Genomic DNA, 26731 nt, shown 5'->3' on the forward strand with positions numbered 1-26731 from the left:
GAGAGATTAAGAAAACTGAAATTAAGAAAACTATTGAACTAATAAAACTAAGAGTTGGTTTTATGAAAAAAAATAAACCTTTGGTTAATTTGATTAGAAAGAAGAAAATTAAATACCAAAAATGAAAACGGGGAACTTCCCACCAATGAAGAGGAAATTAAAGCAATAACTAGAAGCTATTTTGCCTAACAATATGCCAATACATTTGATAATCTAAGTGAAATGGATACTTACAAAAATATAGATCACCCAGATTAACAGAGAAGAAATAAATTACTTAGTTCTATTTTAGAAAAAGAAATTGAACAAGCTATTAATAAACTACCTAAGAAAAAATCTCCAATGTCAGATGGATTTACAAGTAAATTCTACCAAATATTTAAATAAAAATTAATTTCAATATTATATAAACTATTGGGAAAAATAGGGGAAGAAAGAGTGCTACAAAATTCCTTTTATGACATAGATATGGTGTTGATACTTAAACCAGAAAGGGCCAAAACAAAGAAAGAAAAATACAAGCCAATTTTGCAAATGAATATTGATGTAAAAATCTTAAATAAAATATTAGCAAAGAGATTACAGCAACTTATCACTGTGATAGTACTCTTATGACCAAATAGGATTTATATTAGGAATGCAGGACTGGTTCAATATCAGGAAAACTATCAGCATAACAATAACCAAACTAAGAGAAAACATATGATTATATTAATAAATGCAGAAAAAGCATCTGACAAAATACAACAACCATTCCTATTAAAAAAATTAGAGAGCATAGAAGTAAGTGGAATTTTCCTTGAAATTATAAGTAGTATCTGTCTAAAACCATAAGCAAGCATTATATATAAAGGGAGTAAACTAGAAGCATTCCTAATAAGATCAGGAGTGAAACAAGGTTGCCTATAATCACCAGTACTATTTAATATTGTATTAGAAATTTTAACTTTAGCAATAAGAGAAGAAAAAGAAAATGAAGGAATTAGATTAGGTAATGAGGAAATAAAATTACCACTTTTTGTAGATGTTATATTTAGAGAATCCTAAAGAATCTACTAAAAAACTACTAGAAACAATTAACAACTTTAGCAAAGTTCAGGATATAAAATAAATCCATATATATCATCAGCATTTCTAAATGTTACTAACAAAGCCAGCAGCAAGAGAAAGAGAAATCCCATTTAAAATAATGGTAGAGAAGAAATTGAAACTATTTCTAGCCATATAAAAAGATGCTCCAAGTCATTATTAATCAGAGAAATGCAAATTAAGAAAACTCTGAGATACCACTACATACCTGCCAAATTGACTAGAATGACAGGGAAAGATAATGCTGAATGTTGGAGGGGATGTGGGAAAACTAGGACACTGATACATTGTTGGTGGAATTGTGAATGTATCCAGCCATTCTGGAGAGTGATTTGGAACTATGCTCTAAAAGTTATCAAACTGTGAATACTCTTTGATCCAACATAGTTACTACTGGGCTTATATCCCAAAGAGATCTTAAAGAAGGGAAAGGGACCTGTATGTGCAAAATTGTTTGTGGCAGCCCTCTTTGTAGTGGCCAGAAACTGGAAACTGAGTGGATGCCCATCAATTGGAGAATGGCTGAATAAGTTGTGGTATATGAATATTATGGAATATTGTTGTTCTGTAAGAAATGACCAGCAGGATGATTTCAAAAAGGCCTGGAAGGACTTACATGAACTGATGCTGAGAGAAATGAGCAGGACCAGGAGATCATTATATATTTCAACAACAATACTATATGATGATCAATTCTGATAGACTTGGCTCTCTTCAACAATGAGATGAACCAAATCAGTTTCAATAGAGCAGTAATGAACTGACCAGTTACACCCAGTGAAAGAACTCTGGGAGATGAGCATGAACCACTACATAGAATTCCCAAATCCCTCTATCTTTGTCCACCTGCATTTTTGATTTCCTTCTCAGGTTAATTGTACATTATTTCAAAGTTCGATTCTTCTTGTACAGCAAAATAACTGTTTGGACATACATACATATATTGTATTTAACATATACTTTAACATATTTAATATGAATTGGTCTACTTGCCATCTGGAGGAGGGAGTGGGGGGAAGGAGGGGAAAAATTGGAACAAAAAATTTTGCAATTGTCAATGCTGAAAAATTACCCATGCATACATCTTGTAAATAAAAAGCTATAATAATAAAAAATAAAATAATGGTAGATAAAAGTAAAATATTTGGGGGTCTACCTGCCAAGACAAAGCCAGCATCTATATGAACACAATTATAAAACACTTTTCATACAATAAAGTAAGATCTAATCAACTGGAAGAATATCAAGTGCTCATAGATAAACTGAACTAATATAAAAAATGACAATTCTACCTAAATTAATCTACTTTAGTGCTATGTTAATCAAATTGCCAAAAATTACTTTTTAGAACTAAAAAATAATAACAAAATTCATCTGGAAGAATAGAAAGTCAAGAATTTCAAGAGAATTAATGGGTGGAAAATGACCTAAAACTATATTATGAAGCAGTGATTATGAAAACCATTTGGTGCTGGCTAAGAAATAGAGTAGTGGATCATGGAATATTCAATGTGTATTCAATACACAAAATATTCAATGAATATAGTAATCTAATGTTTGATAAACCCAAAGCCTCCAGCTTCTGGGATAAGAACTCACTATTTGACAAAAACTGCTGGGAAAACTAGAAAATAATATGGCAGAAACTAGGCAATGACCTACACCTTACCAACATCTACCAATATAAGTTGGAAATGGGTTCATCATTTAGACATAAAAAGTAATAGTATAAGCAAATTTGGAAAACAAGAGATAATCTACCTCTCAAATCTGTGGAGAAGGGAAGAAATTATGGCCAAAGAAGAACTAGAGAACATTATGAAATGCAAAATGGGTAACTTTGATTCTATCAAATAATAAAGGTTTTATAGAAACAAAACAATGCAGACAAGATTAGAAGGAAAAATAGTTAACTGGGGGAAAATTTCTGTGTTTCTGATAAAGGTCTCATTTCTAAAATATAAAGAGAATTGACTCAAATTTATAAGAATACAAGCCATTCCTCAATTTACATATGGTTAAAGAATATGAACAATTTTCAGATGAAGAAATTAAAGCCATTTCTAGTCATAAGAAAAAAATGCTTTAAATCACTATTGATTAGAGAAATGTAAATGAAGACAACTCTGAAATACCACTTCACATCTCTCAGATTGATTAAGGTAAAAAGAAAAGATAGTGATAAATGTTAGAGGGGGATGTGAAAAAACTGGGACACTAATATACTGTTGGTGGAATTGTGAACGGATTCAGCTATTCTGGAGAGAAATTTGGAACTCTGCCCAAAGGGTCATCAAACTGTGCATACCCTTTGAACCAGCAATGTCTCTACTGGGTCTGTATCCCAAATAGAACATAAAAAGGGAAAAGGACCCACATGTGCAAAAGTATTTGTGGCAGTGCATTTTGTAGTGGCAAGAAACAGGAAACTGAGTGTATGCCCATCAGTTCAGGAATGGCTGAATAGGTTGTAATACATAAATGTTATGGAATATTATTCTATAAGAAATGATCAGCAGGAGTATTTCAGAGAGACCTGGAGAGACTTATATGAACTGATGCTAAGTGAAATGAGTAGAACTAAGAACACTATATACAGCAACAACAAGATTATCAGATAATCTGTGATGGATGTGGCTCCTTTCAAAATTGAGGTGATTCAAGGCAATTCCAATAGACTTGTGATGGAAAGAACCATCTACACTCAGAGAGAGAACTACAAAGAGAATGTCTATCAAAGCATAGTATTTATACTTTTTTTTTTGGTGGTGGCGTTTTTCAGAAAAAATTCAGGTTTTTTTTCTTTCTCATGCTCTTTTTTCCTTTTTGATCTGATTTTTCTCATGTAGCATGATAATTATAGAAATACATTTAGAAGAAATGCATATGTTTAACTAGTTGATTACTTACTGTCTAGGGGAGAAGAGAGATGGAGAAAAATTTGAAAGGCAAGGTTTTACAAAGATGATGGTTGAAAATTATCTTTGTATGTACTTAGAAAAACAAAAATCTATTATTATAAACAAATTAAAAGAACATAGAATAGTTTGCCTCTCAGATCTGCGGAAGAAGAAGAATTTGTGACCAAAGAAGAACTAGAGATTATATTGATCACAAAATAGATAATTTTTATTATATTAAGTTAAAAAGGTTTTGTACAAACAAAACTAATGCAGACAAGATTAGAAGGAAAGCAATAAACTGGGAAAACATTTTTATATTCAAAGATTCTGACATTTCCAAAATATATAGATAGTTGACTCAAATTTATAAGAATTCAAGCCATTCTCCAATTGATAAATGGTCAAAGGATGTGAACAGACAATTTTCAGATGATGAAATTGAAACTATTTATAGTCATATGAGAAAGTGCTCCAAATCACTATTGATCAGAGAAATGCAAATTAAGACAACTCTGAGATACCATTATAACCTCTCAGATTGTCTAAGATGACAGGAAAAGATAATGATGAATATTGGAGGGGATGCAGGAAACCTGGGACACTGATACATTGTTGGTGGAGTTATTAATGAATCCAACCATTCTGGAGAACAATTTGGAACTATGCCCAAAAAGTCATCAAACTGTGCATATCCTTTGATCCAGCAGTGTCACTACTGGGCTTATATCTCAAAGAGATATTAAATAAGGGAAACGGACCCATATGTGCACTAGACCTTTTCATAGTGACTAGAAAACTGGAAATTGAATGGATGCCCATCAATGGGAGAATGGCTGAATAAATTATGGGATATGAATGTTATGGAATATTATTGTTCTGTAAGAAATAACGAGCAGGATGATTTCAGAGAGTCCTGGAGAGACTTACATGAAGTGATGCTAAGTGAAATGAGCAGAACCAGGAGATCATTATACATGGCAATAAGACTATATAGTGATCTATTCTGACAGACGTGGCTCTCTTCAACAATGAAAAGATTCAAACCAATTCTAATTGTTCAGTGATGAAGAGAGCCATCTACACCCAGAGAGAGGACTGTGGGAACTGAGTGTGGACCACAACATAGCATTCTCACTTTTTCTGTTGTTTGCTTGCATTTTGGGTTTTTTTCTCAGTTTTTTTTTCTTTCTTCTTGATTCAACTTTTCTTGTACAGCAAGATAACTGTATAAATAAGTATACATATATTAGATTTAACACATATGTAACAAAAAATAAAATAAAATCTATTATTTTTTAAAAAAATTTTGTAACATACTCTAAAGGCATTATTATATAGTAGATAGAAAATTAGTTTCTTTGGTCAGAAAACCAAGATTGAAGTCCTTCCACTGAAATATTGGTTTTGAAACTTGAAAGATGACTCAATTTTATCATGAGATAGGCAGTAAGTTTCTGGTTATTACTGGTCTTGGGAATATCCCCATTTGGAATTCACTCCATCAACGAAATCATAGGTATAGTTCCAAAAGAATTAGTCAGAATTTTTATATTATTGTTGAAGATTCTGGTTTCAAACCTGTGAGAGTATGGCTTGCCTTCCCCAGATAAGATGTGCTCTATGAGCAAAGAATAACTGAAGTAGCTCAAAAGAAACACGAGATTCACAAATTTAGAGCATCACCCCAAATGTTCATATGGATTATTTATGCCTGACCTGTATCAGAGATTCTGAGCTTATAGTGGTCTGATTAGCCACAGTTATTGTAACTTGGCTCTAACATTATGATGTTATTTTGGTCTTCTTTAATAGCAAAGGACAACCAACTAACCAATAAGGAAACCCACTGCTAAATCCACAAAACTTTAGGGACTTGAAATTATATATCTATACATAAAATGTGTTGCGTGTGTGTGTGTATATTTATATATACACACACACGCAACACATTTTATGTATATATATGTATACATATACATAATGCTTAATACATTATTTATCTTTAATAGATTAAAACAACATTAAGACTTTTGGAATACCCTGCACGTGTGTGTGTGTGTGTGTGTGTGTGTGTGTGTGTGTGTATAATATATAGCAAAAATCAACAATACAAGAAGTCCAAATTTATAGTGCTTACTGACTTCCCAGGTATAATACTCACACATTGAAATTTTAACAATCTGTAAGGATTGAGGGGCTCCAGTCCACCCCTGCCCACAGGGTGGCAAGCTTGAGTCTCTTTAACTATCCCAAGAAATTTCCTATGTAGCATCATCTGCTTTCATCAAATGATTCAAAGCCCTTTTGAACTTCTGAAAATTATTAAGGTCTTGGTCACTCCTTATTTATTTTTGATTGATTTATTGACCTAATCAAAATTTAAATATATGTGTTAGGTGGCAGGGTAACACCAAGAAATTGATCCTCAGATGATCTTATAAAAATGAGAAAGTGTACATTAGGTTTTTTGCATATAATAAATTATTATTTTTTGCAAATTGAGGATTTGTAGATCAATGAGCAACCTTCAGTTACTTCCATTGTGCATGTCTTGTTTCTTCATTAAAGTAGAAAATATTATAAATGCAGAACTCATCCTCTGTTCTTGTAATAGGTTGCAGAGTAGGCAAATGTTCAAGAAATTGCCTTTTATAGCTAGTTTAAATTTTAAATGTAGTTATAATTCTAATGGATTTTCTTAAATATTATAGATCATCTTAAAATATTATAGATTAATATCAAAATATTAAATAAATCAATTATTAATTATATATAATGTAATGTAATTTTATAATATAATATATAATAAAATGTAATTTAAATATTATATAATTTAATAAATTTATAATTAAATATTAAAATATTAAATAAAATGCATCTTAAATTGCATAAAATAATGCAAAAAATTTAATAAACAGAAAATAACATTGTTCAAAATCAAAGGCATTATTTTATGAATTACACTGTAGTTCAGTGAAAAAGTTCTTTAAAAAAATCCAAGATAAACAGATTCTATTCTGATCCCTACAAATTTATCTTAGCCAAAATTTTAGAAACAAAACCCTTTAACATTTTATCTTTTACAAAATGAATAGATCTTCTCCAAAAAAATTTCAACAAATTCCTCCCTGAAATGGACAGATTGCTCAGGTAGCAGAAAACCTTATATTGAAAATATTTAAAGAGTATTGCTACTAATGTACATCATCAAACAGCTGTTGGGTAGAAAATTTCTGCACTATTAAAAGAAGTTAAATGCTTGTGATTATACAACTAGTTTATATCAATATTGCAAATAGAATTGATAAAGTCTAGTCTTCTGATTATTGAATTAATAGCCAATACCACACACTTAGAATAATTTTTCTCCTTCCTGCCTCCATTCTTTTTTAAAATTTTCATTTATATTATTAAAAAACAGAAAAGGAAGACAAAACAAAACAAAATAAAATAGAACACTATGTGCCTACCAGAACACCAGGGAGGATTTAAAATATATAACAGTAAATTATCATTTCAAGAAAGGATATATAAATAGTAGAAGAAATTATATTCATGATTTTCCATCTTTATTTCCTTGTAGCTTGTTCTTTTGTTCTCTGCTGCGCATTTTTAAACTTTATTCTTTTTTCTCCTTTCATTCCCTATCATTCCTAAGCAGATTATATAGTTAAGCAAGAATATATTCGTATATATATATAGATATATAGATATATACACACAAACAACATAGACACACACACATACACATCACCATATGCACATGCATACAAATGCATATCTTTCCTATCCCTGCTAATTCTTTGCTTTAATTCTGCTCCTTAATTTGCTTTGCTATTACTTAAATCCAACATCCCCACCCCATAGATCCCTCCCTTGTCCTCTTCCCCCATCTTTTGCTTCCCACCTTATTTCTTTATAGATTTTGGAAGGTATTATTCCCTTCATGGTATATTTGTATTGTTGCCTATTTAACCCATTCTTTTTTTTCTTTTCCCCCCTAAGGCTAGGTTAAGTGACTTGCCCAGGGTCACACAGCTAGGAAGTGTTAAGTGTTTGAGATCAGATTTGAACTCAGGTCCTCCTGAATTCAAGGCTAGTGCTCTATCTACTGCGCCACCTAGCTGCCCCTATTTAACCCATTCTTAATGTGAGTAGGTTTAAAGAATAATAAGCGTTCCTCCCTTTAATGCCTCTGTCTATATATGCTCTTTGCATCTCACAGATAATATAATTATCATCTTAACCTTGTCCCAATCTTTCTTTTGAGCTAAACAATTACTGATGTCAATTTTAAATATATGTTATACATTTCCACATAAAAATATAAGAAATTAATATTTGATAATAGCTCTTTCATGTTAAATTTTCTACTGAGTTCAAGTTTGGTTAAAAGTCCTGAAAATCTTTAAGTTTGTTGAATGTCCATTTTTTGTCATCCAATATTATGGATAATTTTTCTGGTTATGAGTTTTTGGCTACAAGCCTAATTTTTGATTGCTAATATATAAGATTCCAGAACTTGCAGTCTTTTTTTGTGACTGCTGATAAGTCCTGTATGATTCTAATTGTAGCTCCAGAGTAATTGAATTATTTTTTCTTATTTTTTGCAGAATTTTCTCTTTGACCTGGGAGTTTCAAAATTTGGCAATAATATTTTTAAATTTTCCATAAAGGATCTCTTTAAGGTAGTGATTGGTGGGTGTTTTCTATTTTTACTTTCCCCGCATGTTTTATCATTCCAGGACAATTTTCTTGGCATATTTCTTGTATTATTGTGACAGGATCCTTTTTATAGTTACAGCTTTTATATAGTTTAATTATTCTTATATTTGCTCTTCTTGAACTGTTCTCCAGATCTGTTTTTTAAATACATGCAAAGATAGTTTTTAACATTCATCCTTGCAAAACCTTGTATTCCAAAATTTTCTCCTTCCCTTCCCTCACCCTCTCCCCTAGACAGCAAGTAATCCAATATGTTAAACATGCAATTCTTCTATGCATATTTCCACAATTATCATGCTGCACAAGAAAAATCAGATCAAAAAGGAAAAAAATGAGAAAAAAACAAAAATCAAGTAAACAAAAACAAAAAGGTGAAAAAACTACATTCTGATCCACATTCAGATCCCATAGTCCTCTCTTGGGTACAGATAGCTCTCTCCATTACAAGCCCATTGGAATTGACCTGAATCAACTCATTGTTAGAAAGAGCCATGTCTTTTCATCACATAGTCTTGTTGTTGTTATATATAATGATTTTCTGGTTCTGCTCATTTCACTTAGCATCAGTTCCTGTAAATATCTCCAGGTCTCTCTGAAATTATCCTGTTGGTCATTTCTTATAGAACAATAATATTCTATTACATTCATATACCATAACTTATTCATCCATTCTCCACCTGATGGGCATCCATTTGGTTTCTAGTTTCTAGCCATTACAAAAAGGGCTGCCACAAACATTTTTGTATATGTGGATCCCTTGTCACCAGTGTTTTGCTTCTGACTACACCCTCTTTCAATCTGTCCTCCCTTTTTATGGCTCCTCCCCCTTTCTTATCCCTTTCCTCTTCTACTTCTGTTTTCCCTTCTTTTACTGCCCCCTTTCCTTTCTTCTTTCTCCTTCTACTTCTCTATAGGATAAGACAAGTTTCTATATTAAACTAAATATATCTGATATTCTCTCTTTGAGCCAATTCTGATGAGATTAAGTTCAAACAATGCTTATCCCCTCCTTTCTTTCCCTCAAGTATAATAGGTTTTGTTTTGGTTTTTTTTTTTGCCTCTTCATGTGATGTAATTTACTCCTTTTCCCTCTTCTTCCAGGATAATCCCTTTTCCACCCCTAGTTTTTTATATCATCACAGTAAAATCAAATTATATCCACATGCTCTAAGTATACCCCTAAAAAGATACATTTATCAAGAGTTAAAACATATTTTCCCATATGGGGATGTAAACATTTTAACCTTTAAAAAACATAGTTTCTTTCCCTCACTTTTTGCTTTTTTGTGCTTCTTTTGAGTTCTGTATTTAAAGATTAAATTTTCTGTTCAATCTTGGTCTTTTCATCAAAAACAAATGAAAATCATCTATCTCATTAAATGTCCATCTTTTCCCCTGAAAGATAATGCTTAATTTTGCTGGATAGTTGATTCTTTACTGCAGTGCAAGTTCCTTTGCCCTCCAGAATATCATATTTCTAGCCCTTTAGTTCTTTAAAGTGGAAGCTGCTAGGTCCTGGGTAATCAAGTGTGGCTCTTTGATATTTGAACTGTTTCTTTCTGGCAGTGTGCAATATTTTCTCCTTGATCTGATAATTCTGAAATTTAGCTACACTATTCCTTGAAGTTTTCATTCTGCAGTCTCTTTTAGGAGGTGATTGGTGTATTCTTTCAATCACTATTTTTATCCTGTGGTTTTAAGACATCAGGAAAGTTTTCTTTGATGATTTCTTGAAAGATGTCAAGGTTCCTTTTTCATAGTGGTTTTCAGGTAATTCAATAATTCTGAGATTATTACTGGATCTATTTTCCTGGATCTATTTTCCAGGTCAGTTGTTTTCCCAAAGAAGTATTTTACATTTTTTCCTATTTTTCCCTTTTTATAATTTTCTTTGACTAATTCTTGATGTCTCATTGAGTCATTCACTTCCATATATTCAATTCTAATTGTTAGTGGCATGTAGTCCAATATATTTAACATACACTTAAAAAGAAAATTTTGTTTATGGGCACAGTTTACCACAATGTTCTAAGCACAGTGCCAGAAATCAGAGATTCCAAAAATAAAACTTTCCAAGTTTTCAGAGATACTGTAACAATTAACCATGTTCCTACTAAAGTAGCATAAAGACTGATGATACTACATAAGTGCTAAATAATTATTAAAGGAGGTCTGATATGATGGCTGAAATAAAGGGAGTTTCTTCCAAGTAACAGGACCTCCACAGCAAAGAAAGATTATCCAGGGATACAAACTTATACTAGTGATAATTCATTACCAGTTATAGGGTATACAAAATGTAGATACCTTGTTATGGGGTATATGAAATGTATATAACTTGTTATGGGGTATAATAAGTAACTTGTTCTGAGGTAGTTAGCGGGTATACAAAAGGTAAGTAACTTGGGGAGAGGACATCTTCATCTGGGGCCTGAGCTTCTCCAAATAGACCAATGCCTCCAAATGTTTTAATATTGTCATATCCCTTCACTAAAACCAAATCATAAATAAGAAGCTGCAGGCTGTGGAACAGGCACACCCATAGGGTGTAAAGGGCTGAAAATCTTGAGTTAATGCACTGAGGTCGGACAATCGAGCATTGAAGCTAGTTACCGATTGGACAATACTCTATAAGAATGTGCTTGGAAAATGGCCCTTCCCACTATCCTGTGTTGGCCCAATCGTTTGGGGTATACAGAGAATTGTGGGAGGGACTTAGGAGGTGCAGGGAATCCAGCCAGGGTCACTTCTGTGAAAGAGAGGAAGAGGAGAGGTCGCAGAGATCCCATGCATTTACTCTCTTCACTTCTACTGCTAAAGACCAAGAATAAAGACCAAAGACTTTTGCTTATCCTGACTCCGGTGATTCTAAGGTACCCAGGGGGCTAACGAAGTCGCCACAATAGGGCATCTCAGCAGATGGACTAAATCAGGTTGAGGGTACTTGACAGGCCTCAAACTTGGTGAGCCAACATGTGAAGACTTTCCCTGACAGAATACGCCGCAGAGAACAATTTGTTCTGAAAGCAGATAAAGCAGGCACTGTGAAACACTTGGAGCTTGGTCAGTGATTAAAGATGCTAAGGTCATCTACTGCATCCTGGGACTTCCCCCTGTCATCTTTTTCTTTTCTTTTCTTTTCTTTTTTTTTTTTTTTCTGCTGAGGCAGTTGGGGCTAAGTGACTTGCCCAGGGTCACACAGCTAGGAAGTGTTAAATGTCTAAGACTAGATTTGAACTCAGGTCCTCCTGAATTCAGGGCTGGTGCTCTATCCACTGCGCCACCTAGCTGCCCCTCATCCCCAGTCATCTTAATGTACTTTCTGCCGCTGGACTTTTGACAGTTTTGGAAATTTTGTGCAACCCTGACTGACTTAAATCCCATCACAAACAAGTCAAGACATCAATGGAGATGTCATTGGTCATCTTAGAAAATGAAGGATGAACAATAAATAGCATTAAGACCTTAGGAGGAATAAAGAATTTAGGCAAGCTGCTGTCTTGTCTTAGAAGGTGAAATATTAATGAACAGTGAAATAACTCAAACATAACATGTGTACAAACTAATAAATAGAATCACAGATAACATGAAAGGTCCTTGCCAGGTCCGAGGTTGGGAAAAGTGACTTGTGTAGATGGAGTTGAGGGAAGGCCTTGTTGAGAAGTGACACTAGAATACGAAGAGCAGAGAGTTTACATTTTATTTGGTAGAAAACTAGTAGGAGTCATGTTATGTGAAGCACCGTGGTATAAGATTAGGGAGTAACATCTCTCCTCTTGTTCCCACCATATGATAACGCGCCATAAGGGCATTCTGTCATGCCGGCCCCACATAAATCAGGCCTGTGTGACACACTGCCGGCGGGCTACATACGCCCCGTGACCAGCTGGGGAGCACGCCCAGAGCCCACCTGTCGGACAGTGTGTGGAAAACATTTTGGTATTAGATATACAAGTAAGATCTCAAGATCCTTGCCATTCTAAAGTGACAGAGCTACCTTCCTCCCATTATATTTCCCTCACCCCACTGATCCATAGAGAAATCACAATAAATAAAATAGAAGGGGAAAAAAATCCAGAAGAGGGTCTATTAACTACATCCCAAGTCTTTACTTTCTCCTGTGTATCCATTTCTTCAGCTGAAAAAAAAAAGGGGGGGATGGAATAGAACAGAATTTCCTAAAGCACAGGCTCCATGAGACTCATTAGGGACTCCCTTCAGTAGTGTTTTAGATTTTTAGACTGTTTTTGGACTTTTAGAGAAGCTCATTCATCTTCTCGGTACCCTCGGTGGCAATTGACAGTCAACCTCCGGAAACCCCGAAAGCTCCTATTGGGTAGGACGGAAAGCATCCCAGCGGATCCCGTCCAGGTCGGGAGAGACCTGGCTGCGCACTCCCACAATCCCAGGCCCGCCCCGACTTTTGGGTGGTTTAAGCACAACTGCACACACAGCCAGCCCGGCTAATGGCGGGGCTCAGCCCGGGCAGCCAGGTGTGAGGGGCCCGAGGGCTGGGCCAGTCCGGGCCACTTTAAGGCCGGGCCGGCCGCAGGGCGAGGGCGCACAGCTGCAGAGGCACGAGCCATTGCAGCGGCGGCGGCGGCAGCGGCGGATGCAGCGGTAGTGGCAGCGGCATCCGCCCGGACTGGCTGGTCCTAGAGAGAGGCCCAGAGCGCTTCGGCTTGCCTTCCCCGGGGTGGCAGCGTTTTCTGGGCTCCCCCGCAGCACGTGGGGCGCGAGGTCATGGCGGGTTCAATTACAAGCGCTGAGCGCCGCGGCGTTTTTGCCAAGGTAAGGGGGCTAGGACCTGGAGGTGAGGAAGAGGTAGCCGGGCTGCGAGCTTCGCCCCGGCCTGGGCCGCTCGAGCCTTGTATTCCCAGGAGCTGGCTCTCCCTCTCTCTGGCTCTCCCTCTCCGTGGGCATTGAGTGTACTGAAAAGGGGCATCCTCGGAAGGAGGAGGGCGGCAGGAAGGCCGCGCAGCGCTTCCCTTAGCGGGTCCGGCTGGCACTCGTGCCAGCCTCCACCTGCCATCTTGTGTGGCGATACCCAGGCGGGCGGAGCGCAGGCTAACCCCCGCAGCCGGCGTGACTCCCAGAGAAGGGACAGCCCGCCGTTATCCGCTGCCCCACATTTCCTCCGAGCGCGGGGTGGGGCCCTGATCCCCCGAGGGGCCGGATGATGGGGAAGGGTAAGGACAGGCTAGCCCTTACAAAAGCGGCCACAGGTGGACTAGTTAGGCCACGTGCCCGGCCCTTCCATTGCCATGGATAAAGGTGCAGGTTTTACTAAGGGACCCGGTAAAACAACTAAACGCTGCTTGTTTCAGTCACTCCCTAGTGTAAAACTTACATTCTCATTTCCTAAGATTTCATTCTGTGCACAGCTTACCTCTTTCTGTTCATTCATCACTGATTGGAGGAGAGTCTGAAATAGTTAAATTATTACTAAAACAAATTTGGATTAAAATACAGAATATTGCAAGACTATTGGAATAGTAGAAAATCCCACATTTTGCCAGAATAAAGTAAAGTATCCCTGTTCCTTCATGCTAGTTATGGTGGCTTTCACATTCTCCCTGTCCTTCATGAAATCTCTAAATTTGGATAGGTTTCAGAGATCTATTACGTTTTAAGTCGGCCAAAATGAGCTTCCTAAAAGTAATATGGAAATGCACTGGGGATAGGGGTGGGGAGCTGAACAGAGCACGTTAGCGGGTCTTAATTAATTGAAGATCAAAGTAAACTTATTTAAATCCAAAAGAATTAATACTGTATAGGAATATGCTTTTAATATCTAAACAAATATGAATTTTGCCACTTTTTACCCAAAGCTGTGCAGCTGAGCAATAAGTACAAGAGGATAGAACTAGCCTGTGTCTTCAAGAAAGCTGAAGCCCTAGTTGTATTCGGGCTGCATGTTAAATTTCTCCAGGCATGGTGCTTTAAATCCCTTAACGCCCAAGGAAACAGGAGTCCAGCGTTTGCTCTTAGAATAGGGGTTTTTGTGGTGCAGCTGCCACTGATTGAGTCAGTGCTGTTTGTTGTGATAACAACGACATAAATAACAACTCGGTAAAATGCAGGAGTAGTTTGCTTTAAGCACTTCTGCACCTGCTGTTACTAATTAAGGGCTTAGTGTGCTTCAGATTGCAAATGACAATCCAGTGTTTTAAAAATGTTAGTGGCTAGGGTATTCTCTACATGTAAGATTGAGATCAGAACCCAAATAAGTACTGGAATATTTTCTTGGTTATTTTATATTTTAAATCATTCATATTTTTTATTTGAAAATGGAAGTGTTAAAATAAGAAAACAAAAGTATTTTGTGCTTCAATTAAAAAAAAAAAAATCATTTAGCATACCAGCACCAGATTTCATTGATTTGTGTTTGTTCAAGTCAGAAATGTATGATCACAAGTTCAGAGTTGTGGCATTCGGTTAATTATTTTTTCAGAAAAGACTACTAGTTTCAAAAGAACTGACATTTACATTTACATTAAATCTCTGCATTATCTGTTATCCCACTACAGTTTGGGAGGTGGGTTTAATAGGTAATGTCTCCCATTTTATAGATAAGAAAACTGAGGTTTATTAGAAGTTGCTTTTACTTACTCATTTCTTCCCCTCCCCTGACCATCCCCTAGTCACTCTCTCATGCCTTCCTCAAGCTCCAAATGCATTAACCCTGCTTTCCAAAGTACTGTGCTTGGGCATTCCATCTAGACCTGCCTCACTACTAACATGCCCCAAGCTTGTGCTGATATCCTATCTTTGCTTTGTATTGCAACTAATCTATAGGCAAGTAATTTAATTTTAATAATCTTTATTTAGGTTTAACTTTCCAGGAGGGTCTTCCTCTGTAAATGGTTGTAGGAATGCTTAAAGCAGGGGGAGGAAATCTTCATTTTTTTGTTGTTATTGCCAAGGCCCTAGTTGGCAATTTGGAAAAGCTTACACACCTCAGAATATTGTTTTTAATTGCATGAAATAAAATGCATAGGACTTGGAAAGAAAATCAATTATGTTGAAATATAGTTATTAAAATTTTTTTTAAAGCAGATTTTTGAATCCTAGATTGAAAGCCTTAGCCTAAATAGAGTAACTGGATAAATAATTGTTTTTCACTATTATGTATTGATGGAGACTCATCTATCTCTGAATAAGAGACCTCAAGAAGAGTTTCTTTAGTTTACTCTTAGATCCTTCTACTTTACAGGTTCAGTTTTCTTCATTTAACATTAAAATTATAGCAATTAAGACTCAAAAGGGTTGGTGATTTCATCAGTTCTAAGAATAGAATGCTAGCCTCCTAACTAAAGTTCCTATGAACTGAAGGCTAGTCATACTTTATTTCTAACAAAGAAAAATGCATTAGCAGACAAATTCACACATGTGTCCTTAGAAATAGCTAGACTTCCCTATCACTCCTTAAAGGGTGTGACTTACTGACTTTAGCTAAATTATTTCCCATCCTGACATAGTATAGCAGTAAGACAGCTCTACAGAAAAATATTTTGGTAAAGGCCAGTAGCATAAGTCATGCTTTCACTTTTATGATTTAGAAGAAAGCTATTTACTGATTCATTTTTTTTCCTTAACTGAAGAGAATCAGTTTCCAGATTATGAGCTTCCTAAAAGTCCTTTACAAATAGATAGTTTGGGATCTTGATCACCCATAGATGTACTGTTTTGGGTTTCTGAATAGCATCAGAAGACTACATTAAACAGAAACTTGCCCTAAATTTGTTTTCCTCTAAATTTATCTAAATACATTAGCAAAATTGGTGGCCAAAAATATTTTGAGTCATAAAAATTAACCACAACTTAACAAATAATAGGTATCCAGAAGATATCAAAATCTATTGAATGATCACTGTTTCCAGGAGAGTAGTAGTGTTACATTGTATTAAAGAACATCATTACTCTGATTCAGTGAAAACATAAGTCATTCAAGAAGAATAGGTGCCTTGATTTTTTTAGGTTTTTAATGTCAGGAGAAAAACATCAAGCTTCCTAATAAAACAGTGAACAGCTGTGTTTTTTTTTTTCTTTCCTCTTTTTCTTCTTTCTTGTGGAGGGATTTTAAACTTTATTTGACAGGTTTTTTTTTTTGAGGGATTTGAGTGGATAAGTGACCTAATCATAACAGTGCACAGGAAGATTACTGGAAAAATAATATGAATAGATGTAAAAAGGGATCAATTGAAGACAGAAAAAACAATTGGGAGATTTTATAACAGTTTAGGTGATAAGAAATGACTCTTCCTTTGATCCCATCACTTGTCAAGCAGATGCATTCTTTTTTTCCACTGACAAATTCTAAGAACAGTTTATACTTGACACCAGCACTTCTTGACCACCTACTATTTCCACATTTTCTTGTACTCTGCATTCCATCTTTCCTCCTCCCATTCCACTGAATTTCTCTTTTTAAGGTTGGAATGTCTTCCTAAGTATCTGTTTTGACTTGTATAATTGAGATTATTTATTATTGTGGAGTCATTTTATCTGCTCAAAACCCTACAAAGGTAATTTATAATCCACTAAAGTCATGGTTCTTCATCTACTCACATTCTGATATCACCATATATTTTCAGCTTAATTTTATAAATCTCCCTTGGATATATTCATATTGTATATTTTAACCCTTTTGGATCACTTGTCAGTCCTTATCCATGTCTTCCTTGCCCAATCTGCTGTGGTTTCTTTTGAAGAGACAGGTGAAATAAATTGTGTAAATCCTGTCTTTATAGTAATAATAAAGTAAAGTAAAGTAAAAGGAGGGGGAAAAGCTCCTATGGTGATTCTTGGTAACTGGTTTTTACCTTAAAATTTTCTTCATTTCTTAAGATCCTCTATTCATTTATTTGTGGGGTAGAGGAAACTTTTTTTTTACTTCAGTGTCTTCTGAAGATGAACCCAATTTCCCCTATTCCCATAGTAAGTTTTTGTGGTTGGGTTCTTTGCTTTATTACAAACAGGTGAATTACCTGTTGTTAAAAGCCAAGAGCCAAAAAATCTTAAAACTTGAATTTTCAATTCATTTTTAAAAATTCCAATGAAATCACCCTGGAGAGTGGCCGAACCCATTCTGTTAGCATGTTCCTTTTTTTAATGATACAGTATTAGTGTAAACAGCTCTAATTGTGTGGTGTGAGGGTAGTGCCTCTAGCTTCACTTCAGCTCTCACCTCTGAGAGTGCCTATAGCCAGCAGCATCCTTTCCTTCCCTCTGTCTCTGCCCTCACTGGCTGTACTGGCTCCTCTTCACCCAGGGCCCCCTCTCTGCAGCTCAGCTGGGCCTGGTGTTCTCAATCAGCAGAGGTTCCCTCAGACTTCCCAGAATTAGACTCTGGACTCCATTCAAGGTCTGCCCTGGGATGAAAGTTCCTAAGGTTCCTGTTGAGGCTTCAGCCAAACTCAGCTCACCTCAAGGATCCCATTAGCCATTTCTGTGGAGTTTAGAGGTGTTGGTTAATCCTCCACCTGCGTTCTTTCTTTAAATCTTCTTGGGTTGTTCCTGGAAGGCCCTAATTCTGCCCCAAATCTGTTTTTCATCAGTCTGTATTTACCCTGAGACACAAATTTTTTTTCTGTTTGTAGGGAGAGCTTGAAGCTGACCTACTCCATCAGCTTCCCAGAATCCTATTCATTCATTCATTCATTCACTTTTATTTGACTGCACCATTAAGCAATTTGGCTCTTATTCTCCAAAGTTACTAATGTAGCATTGCTTAAAGACCAGGTGTGTTATATTTCTTCTCTCCCCCAGAGTTTTCCTGGACCATTAAGGGGGTTTGGAAGAACCTAAACTCTGCCAATCTCAAGCCCCTCCCAGTTGTGCTTATTCAGTTATGGGAATCTCCTGAAACCAGTTCCACTTAACCACTTGATACATCAGCTTTTACAAAGGAAAAGTTATTTCAAGAGTACAGCAAGAACACTTCAACACCTGAGAGACATAATCTTTTCCTATTATCACTTCACACTCTAGGGAAAATGGGGAAGAAGAAGGAATAGTTACTTCATAGTTTAACTCAGTTCCTTAGAACATGGTCCTACCAAGTTATAAGTCCAAAGTTCTCCTGGGCTTCTATCCTAGCACCTAGGCTTCCAAAGCAGCAACACAGCCATAATCCTGCTTTCCAAGGATGCCATGGTTCGAGAGAACTCCCTGGGGAATCTGCATCTAGAATTGAAAAAGACAAGTGAAACAGACTAAAATCCCAAATTTGGTTCTTCTGCTACATTTAAAAGGCCTGGGGAGAAGGTAATCTTTTACCACCATTTAACTCAATGTTAGTGTCTGTAGTTTGTGTGAAAATAACCTTTACCTTTTTTGAATACTGCTGGGAAGTGTTATAATCTGGTATGGTTTTTAAATTTTTACTTAATTTTCATTTATAGAATAAAATAATTATTTCCATAACACAATATAATAAAATAGATGATTGCATGTGAAACTGCAAATCTATTATGTTCAACTTACCATTACTTTTAAATATATAATAAAAATTATCATGTTAATTTCTTTTTTTTTCTCCCATTCTCTCTCCCCTCATGGCTACTAGTAGATGTAAATATGTATATGTTTGTGTTTATAGGTGTATATACACACATATACTTATGTCTATATAGACATACCTATAGTGTATTTGTGTGTATATATATATAAAATGCATTTATTTATATATTGTATATAATGACAAGTACATATACACACATATATATGTATGTAAAATCATTATAAATATAACTTCAATTTTGTCAATTTTTTCCCTGGGTGCATATAGCATCTTTTGTAGTTAATTTGAGTATTTTTAATATTTAAAATAACCTATTCACTCCATCTTGTTCTTAAAGCAATATTGCTGTTATTATATGCAACATTCTTTTGGTTCTACTCATTTTGTTCATCATTTTGTGCAAGTCTGTTTTTCTAAGATCATTCGAGCTCATTATTTCTTATATTTCATGGTAGTATACCACAACTTGTTCATTCCCCAAGTGATGGGCTGTTTTTATTATGGTTTGTACAATGATGCAGCCGAAGAAAAGAGACTATTTCCACCTGTATTGAAGGGTAACACAAATGTCTCTTCCCAGGAACAGATTCCTGCTGTCTCCCATATGCCTTCATCTTAGGCAATCTGGGCATGTGAAAAGCCCCATTACACTATACTTTCATTTTCATTCAATAAATATTTCAGAAGCACATTTTACAAGTAGGCATTGGGCTAGGTTCTTTCTACTTTGTTTTGTTATTTGGAATGGAGATTGTTTCTAAAACTTGATCTCCCCATCTTACTCAGTTAAAAGTACACTATTCTGATTCTACTATCCATCAGCATGGGAGATTTGACTTGGGTTTTTTTTTTTTTGTGGTGATTGTTTGATTGTTGTTAAACTGGACAAACTCACCCCTGCTTAGATCTAGATCTAGAGTTGGAATGGACTTCAGAAGCCAACTACTCCAGCTCCCTCATTTTATAGATAACTGAAGTCGGTATTGTGAAGTGATCTGAACCTTTTTGCCTAAGCTTGCATGACTGTGAGCATCAGTGGCAGTATTTGAACTTTGATCTTCATCTCTAAATGGGAATCTACGTTAATTGCAGTATTCTCAAGGAGTAGAGAATTGTTATGAATGTATATTCTTAGTATATTTTTCCTTATTCCTATTTATGGTATCATCTATAGCCTCCTTTCCCCCTAGTTTACTCCTCCAAATTTAACCAGACTTGAGATCTTGAATAGTATATAATTATCCTGCTGCTTTCTGCCCTAGGTAAACTCTATGTAGATTTTCTTGTTTTAGGTGCCACATTTAGGAAGAATATTGATGGGCTGGACAACATCCCAGAAAACTGACTAGAATGTGAAAGATCTCAAGTATATTTAGTCTCAGAACTATTTGAAGAAACTGGGGATGTTTAGCCTGGAGAAAACAAAATTTGAGGTTATGGTTTGTTGTTCAGTTGTATCCAGCTCTTCATGACCCTATTTTTTTTGCAAAGATACTAGAATGGTTTGCCATTTCCTTTTTATAGATGAGAAAACTGAATTTAATTGACTTTCCCAGGGTCATGTAGCTACTAAGTAGCTAAAGCCAGATTTAAACTTATGAAGATGAGTCTTTCTGGTTCCAAGCTCAGGATTTTATCCACTGGGCCACCTAACTGTCCTTGGGTTACAACCTCCTTCATAGCTTGAAGTGTGTCTCTGGGGGGAGGCTAGGTATGTATAACTTCCCTTCCCCTTTCTGTCAAAGAATCTTCTGAGGATCCATGGACTAGCCTGTCTGGTGGATTGACACAGCATACAGTTTCTAACAGATTGGCCAACCATGATAAGGGATGGATAAATAAGCACCTCGATCCTTCCCAACATAGTGATAATATGAAAAGTAGACTATTGCAAAACAACTACCCAGTCTTTGCTGGGGAAATTATCAGAAATAATACAAACTATGCTAATTTAATGAAGTCTGGTTATTTGTATCATTTATTTTTCTTTGACAGCTATAAATCTTTTCTCAGACTTCATACTAATTGTCTGATGGTTGTACTTTCCCCCATCCCACCCCCCATCTCCTATAGGCAGAAATTGACCTCTTATTAGTTGGAGATGTTGCTGTTGGGAACCTGGCTGAAATTATACAGAGATTATTTTCAAATACAGCTGAAATCACAATCACCATTAGTGATGTGAAGAGTGCTGCGGTCTTTTTGGATGATTTCACATTCAACATGATTTTCCTGAAGATGAATTCATTGCCAACTACAGAGGAACTAGAAGCTATCAAATTAATTAGGTAAATTTTTAAAAGATGAGTAAAAGTATAACAGGATATTCTTTGATAAAAAACATGTTTCCTGTGCTATTATATGTTTTCTATTCTACTTTAAAAAGTAAAACATAATTAGGTGGGAAAATTAGTTGTTTACAGCTAGTACTTCTTTAAATCCAGTAGCTATTCCAGGGCAGCATTTATAAATTAAAAACAGAATAATAAATAAAATGAGATAAAATGTACCTTTATTATTATTATTCATATATTAAAACTTAATGTCCTTGGGCACATTTAGCATTGAGTTATTTAGTTGTCATTACCCCTTGATTATAACAGGTGTGTTTCCAATAGCCCAGTATACGGAATCTGTCTGTAGGCCGATGTTTGTAGGTCATGTTGGCTGTAAAGCGAACTTGCCTTTTTTGGAAGGGAGAAAAGAAGGTTGATATCCTATTAATGTGTTCTTTTTATTTGGAGAAGTTCTGGGAGGAAAGCAGGGATTAAAGCACTATATAAATTCCAAATGGTAGTTATTGTTGATATTATTTAGAGCAATCTCAATATTCTTGTTCCATCTTAAAGCTCTGGGAGCTTTAAAACCCAAGGATAGAAAGGATTACCTGCCCTAAGGCTATTTCCTATAGCCTCCCTTCAGGAGATCTGGACTAAATTGAGACATGTCTGTGGTACCTTGAAACTCGTGGTACCTTGAAACTTCCAGGGAGCTTCTATGAAGCCAACCTAAACAAGTATTGCACTCTTCTCACAAAATACATACACAAATTGAGGGCCCCAGGTTGAACTGGCTAGGCTAAGGCCTCCTGGACATAAGTAAGAGGATCCGTGTGGTGATATCCTAGGGATTTATACTGCAAGAGAAATATAAAGTTGGCTGCTGCCCCTACACTAGGCCACTTAACCTTTTATCACAGCAGTATCCTGGGGATTCCTTTTAGATTTCCCAATGATAGTCTAGAATAAAGCATGGCCACCTTGGAAGGTCATAGAAACCCTTATCTCTTTTGGAAAGAAATTTATAATGTGATATTTCCAACGATCATTTAAAAAGATGGAAGTGATACAATCCTACCTAATTATAGAACTCTCTTGCCTTTTGGGTAAGATCTCTTTAGGAGCAGCAAAAAAGATAGATCTTTTCCTCCTACCTTTCCTTTTGTTGTCATAGCAACCTAAACTGCTTTCTGAATGAAGCAAGAAAAGTTTTTGGGGAAAATATTAAGAGTATCAAAGATGTTTTCTGATACCCAAGATGTAGGGATCTTTAATTGTGATGAATTTTGACTGGGAAGCCTTTCTAATGGTACTTATTTAGACATCGTCCAAAGTCAGTTAAGCTAAATTATCAACAAGCATTTTATGTGCCAGGCACCATGCTGAGAATACAAATACAAGCAGAGAGAAAGCATTCTTGCTATTAAAGAGCTTACATTCTAACAGGGAAGCATATCCAGAAAACTGAACTGAAAAGTATATAAGGGCATAGAGAAAGTCCAGTAAGTCAGCAGGGGGAGTGAAGACATGGCTTGGTTGTGGGAGGAACCAGCCCATCAGGGAGAAGGTTCCGTCTCCCCAGCTTCTCAGCAATTAATCATATTTAAGGGAGGACTAGTCTCTGAAAATCATTCTAAAATCCCCTGTATCTCCTTAGCAAAGGAAAAAAAAACCAGACCTAAAGGTTCACACTCTATAATCTCATCAGATTAGCTTGGTGACTCAAAGGATAGGAGCTGGATCAAGAGTCAGACAGAGCCAGAGGGCTGTCCAGTGGGTAAAATCTGGGGGGTATATTGAACTTCCAGAATGGGGTGGGGTAAAGAAAGTTCAGAAGGTCAGCAGCATAGCCCCAAACCGCATCAAACCACTGCTAAGTCACTTGACATTCTTATCAAAGAGTTAGAAAACTTCATCTCCAGTAGGGCTTTTCTTGCCTAGGGAATCAATTAAGAAAAAGCTCAGAGATACAAGAACATTCAATTAATTTGAACCAGTTTATATAGTTTGCAAGGTTATGATGTAGGTATGCTGATAATTTAAATTCTTACAATTTTATGCCAATAGGTTCCAAGCTGACAGATTTAAGACTTGTTACCATATAAAATGTGGGGTTTCTTTACTCTTTTTTAAAAAACTACTACTCATAAAAGGAAAAGGAAGATTCATTCATTTAGTACTTCATTGTATACTTTGTAAAGAAAGAATATTTTTTGTCATAATAGAGAATAATAGAAGTTTTTAGAGTTGGAAATAAAAATGAGAATTTGGGTCAAAGTGAACTTTATTGTTCCTCTTAGTCTTAAATGTTGACCATATAATATTTTTAAACTCACTTTTTAAAGCTATTATCCTTAAAAGGAAAAGGAATATTTATTCATTTAGTACTGTATTGTAAACTTTGTAAAGAAAAAAGTTTTTGTCATAATAGTCGTAGAATAATAGAAGCTTTTAGAGTTGGAAATAAAAATGAGAATTTGGGATCAAGTGAATTTTATTGTCCCTCTTAGCCCTAAATGTCAATCACTGTATGACTCTTCAAATGATGGCCTCTTCAGCAATTATTAATTTTTAGGCTTTTAATAACCCTAGAGATTGTGTTTTGAGAATCATTTTACCCTTGCTTTCCACGTAGACCATGAATATAAACAAGATTAAGTTTCCTTCTTAAAGAAGAATCAAAGGGATAGATAGGAAGGTCACCTAAAGAAAATAACTTATGGGTGAATATAAAACTTTTTCTTAAAAGGAAACTAAGGGAATAGGAAATTGATTTTGATGAAGAGCTATAGAGACAAGATCACTGGAACTGGATTTCTTGGTCTACTTGGCTGCCAGGAATTCTGAGTTTCATAGAATCCATATTGGAAATAATCTCAGAGAACCATTTCCACTGGTCAAGAATCTCTTCTAGACTACCTGCACACAGTCTCCCTAATGAGAGGAAATCACTTCCTACCAAAGCATCCCTATCTATCTGTCTGTATACATACACATTCCTATCTATCTGTCTATATACATACACACACATATATGTGTGTGTATGTGTGTGTGTGTAGGTCTGTCTCTTTAGAATGCAAGCTCCTTGAGGACAGGGACTCTTCCATTTTTGCTTCAGGACCCTTAGCACCTAATGTAGTCCCTGGCACTGAGCAGATGCTCCAGGGAGTATTTAATGCCATCTTTGCAGTCACCTAAGTTAGGGGCAGCTGGATGATGCAGAAGACAGAGAGCACTGAGCCTAGAGTCAAGAAGGTCTGAGTTCAAATTCTGTTTCAGATTCTCACTTATTATATGACCCTGCACAAGTCATTTAACTTCTGTCTGCCTCAGTTTTCTCAGTTGTAAATTGAAGTTAAAAATAACATCCCCCTCCAAAGGTCATCATAAGGATCAAATGAGATAATATTTTTAAACAATTAATACAACATCTGGAATGGAGTAGGAAATTTATAATGTTTGTCTCTTTCCTTTCTTCCAGATTCTCAGTCCTGTAGTTATCCTACCACCTTCTTCCCCTGAGTCTCCAGTAGGTTCCCAAGTCTTGGTGATATCTCAAAACATCTCTTACAGCTGTCCTTTCTTCTCAGACACTTTCTCCTCCCCATCCCCCCCAGTTCAGATCCTCATCACCACTTGCCAGAATATTGCAATAATCTCTTTGGTCTTCTTATCTCTAGTCCCTTTTTTATAATCCATTTTCCACACATCTAACATAAACATTTCAGAAGACCATGCGATTATGTTTCTACTTTCAGGGGAAGCTATTGTCATTAGAAAAAAAAATAAACTCTCAATTTTTAAAATTTTAAAATTCTTTGTCTTTCATACTACCTTAATTTCTAAATATATCATGCTACCATCCTTTTTTTTCCAAAGAAACAAAAGAATAGTTTATCAAAGCTAACCCACAGACCAGTCCAAATGTTATAGCAGATGTGTTCAAACTACTTGTTTGGTATTTAATACCCTGCTTTCCAAAACTTATTTCTCATCATTCTACATCTTAAAATCTATAGTGTAAGCAATTTTGTCTATTAGCACCATAGTACAGTGGAATGAGAACTGGATTTGGCTTCCAAGAAGCTGAGTTTGAGTGATCGATCACTTAACCTGCCTGGGACTTAGTTTCCTCATCTGTAAAATGAGGAAATTGGAGTATATTATCTGTAAGTCCCTTTTCATTTCTTAATCTATGATCTTTATACATAACACTTAAAATCTTATGCTGCAATGATTTGTACAAGCTGCCAGCCATTCCTGAAGGCTCTCCTCCCCTACTTATCAGAAACCATTTCCCTTCAAGTTTTAGCTCGTTACTTTTTCCTTTTTGTTAAAATAAAGCCTTTACAGATTTTTATAGTTATTTGTTAGTGCACATATATATGTATATGTATACATACATATATACATAAATGGGACTTTACCACACTTTAATATCATCAATGATATGGCCTGGTTTCTGATGTCATTACAAGTTTTTTTCCTCCATACCTCTACACTGGTTTCATTCACTAACTTTTCTCATTTTACTTTATCAGAGGCTGTTTGATTTTTGCTGATTTCCTGCTAAACACTAACCTGTTTGATTCTACTTATTTTTCTGTGTTGTTTAACATATATATTTCCTCATATATTTCTCAAATATATTTAGTATATATTTTCTTTGGGAAATGCCTACCTTTCCTCTTCTTTATCATAAATTCTGTGATGGAGTGATCACATATTCCTAATAGAAATTCAGATTTTATATGTACAGCCTGTCTTTTAATCCCTTCAAATTCGTAGGTGATTTACTTGCTTCCGCCCCTATTTTGAATTTATGTATCCTTTTGTATCTTTCTTCAAATTAATTATGTTTTAACATATAGAGTACACTTTTCTGCCTCCTTAAATATGGTTTGTAGAAAATCTGAGTACATGATTTATAATCACATACCAATTAAAAGAATAAGAAGTAACAAAACTAAACAACATTGATAATAAAAATAATTTAAAAAGTTATATTTAATACTGTGAGACCCTGGGCAAGTCACTTAACCCCAATTGCCTCGGCAAAAAAAACAAACCAAAAAGGTATTGAAAGGTATGAAGATATGAAAAGTATGTAGATGCTTTTAATAGCAAATGTTTACATATGGTCATTTTAATCATTTCCAATGTGTTCCTGTGTTAATTTTTTCCTTTTTCAAAGAGATATTATTTACTAA

At 35.5% G+C, this 26731-nt stretch overlaps 1 protein-coding gene across 2 annotated transcripts in view; it reads left to right on the forward strand.

Annotated features, from left to right (window-relative positions):
- Positions 1-13346: 13346 nt before the first annotated feature.
- Positions 13347-26731, forward strand: part of SOHLH2 (spermatogenesis and oogenesis specific basic helix-loop-helix 2) — a 55620-nt gene continuing 42235 nt past the window's right edge. Inside the window, exons 1-2 of one of the 2 annotated variants that reach the window (XM_074303488.1) lie at positions 13347-13508; positions 21316-21530. In XM_074303488.1, coding sequence (XP_074159589.1) covers positions 13461-13508; positions 21316-21530 — 263 coding nt within the window. In that variant the 5' untranslated portion in view covers positions 13347-13460. Of the gene's footprint in view, positions 13509-18717; positions 18987-21315; positions 21531-26731 lie in introns of those variants that run through there. The other variant, XM_074303489.1, reaches the window with a different exon arrangement.

This window comes from Sminthopsis crassicaudata, chromosome 3 (genome assembly GCF_048593235.1).
Source record: "Sminthopsis crassicaudata isolate SCR6 chromosome 3, ASM4859323v1, whole genome shotgun sequence".
Taxonomy (NCBI): Eukaryota; Metazoa; Chordata; class Mammalia; order Dasyuromorphia; family Dasyuridae; genus Sminthopsis; species Sminthopsis crassicaudata.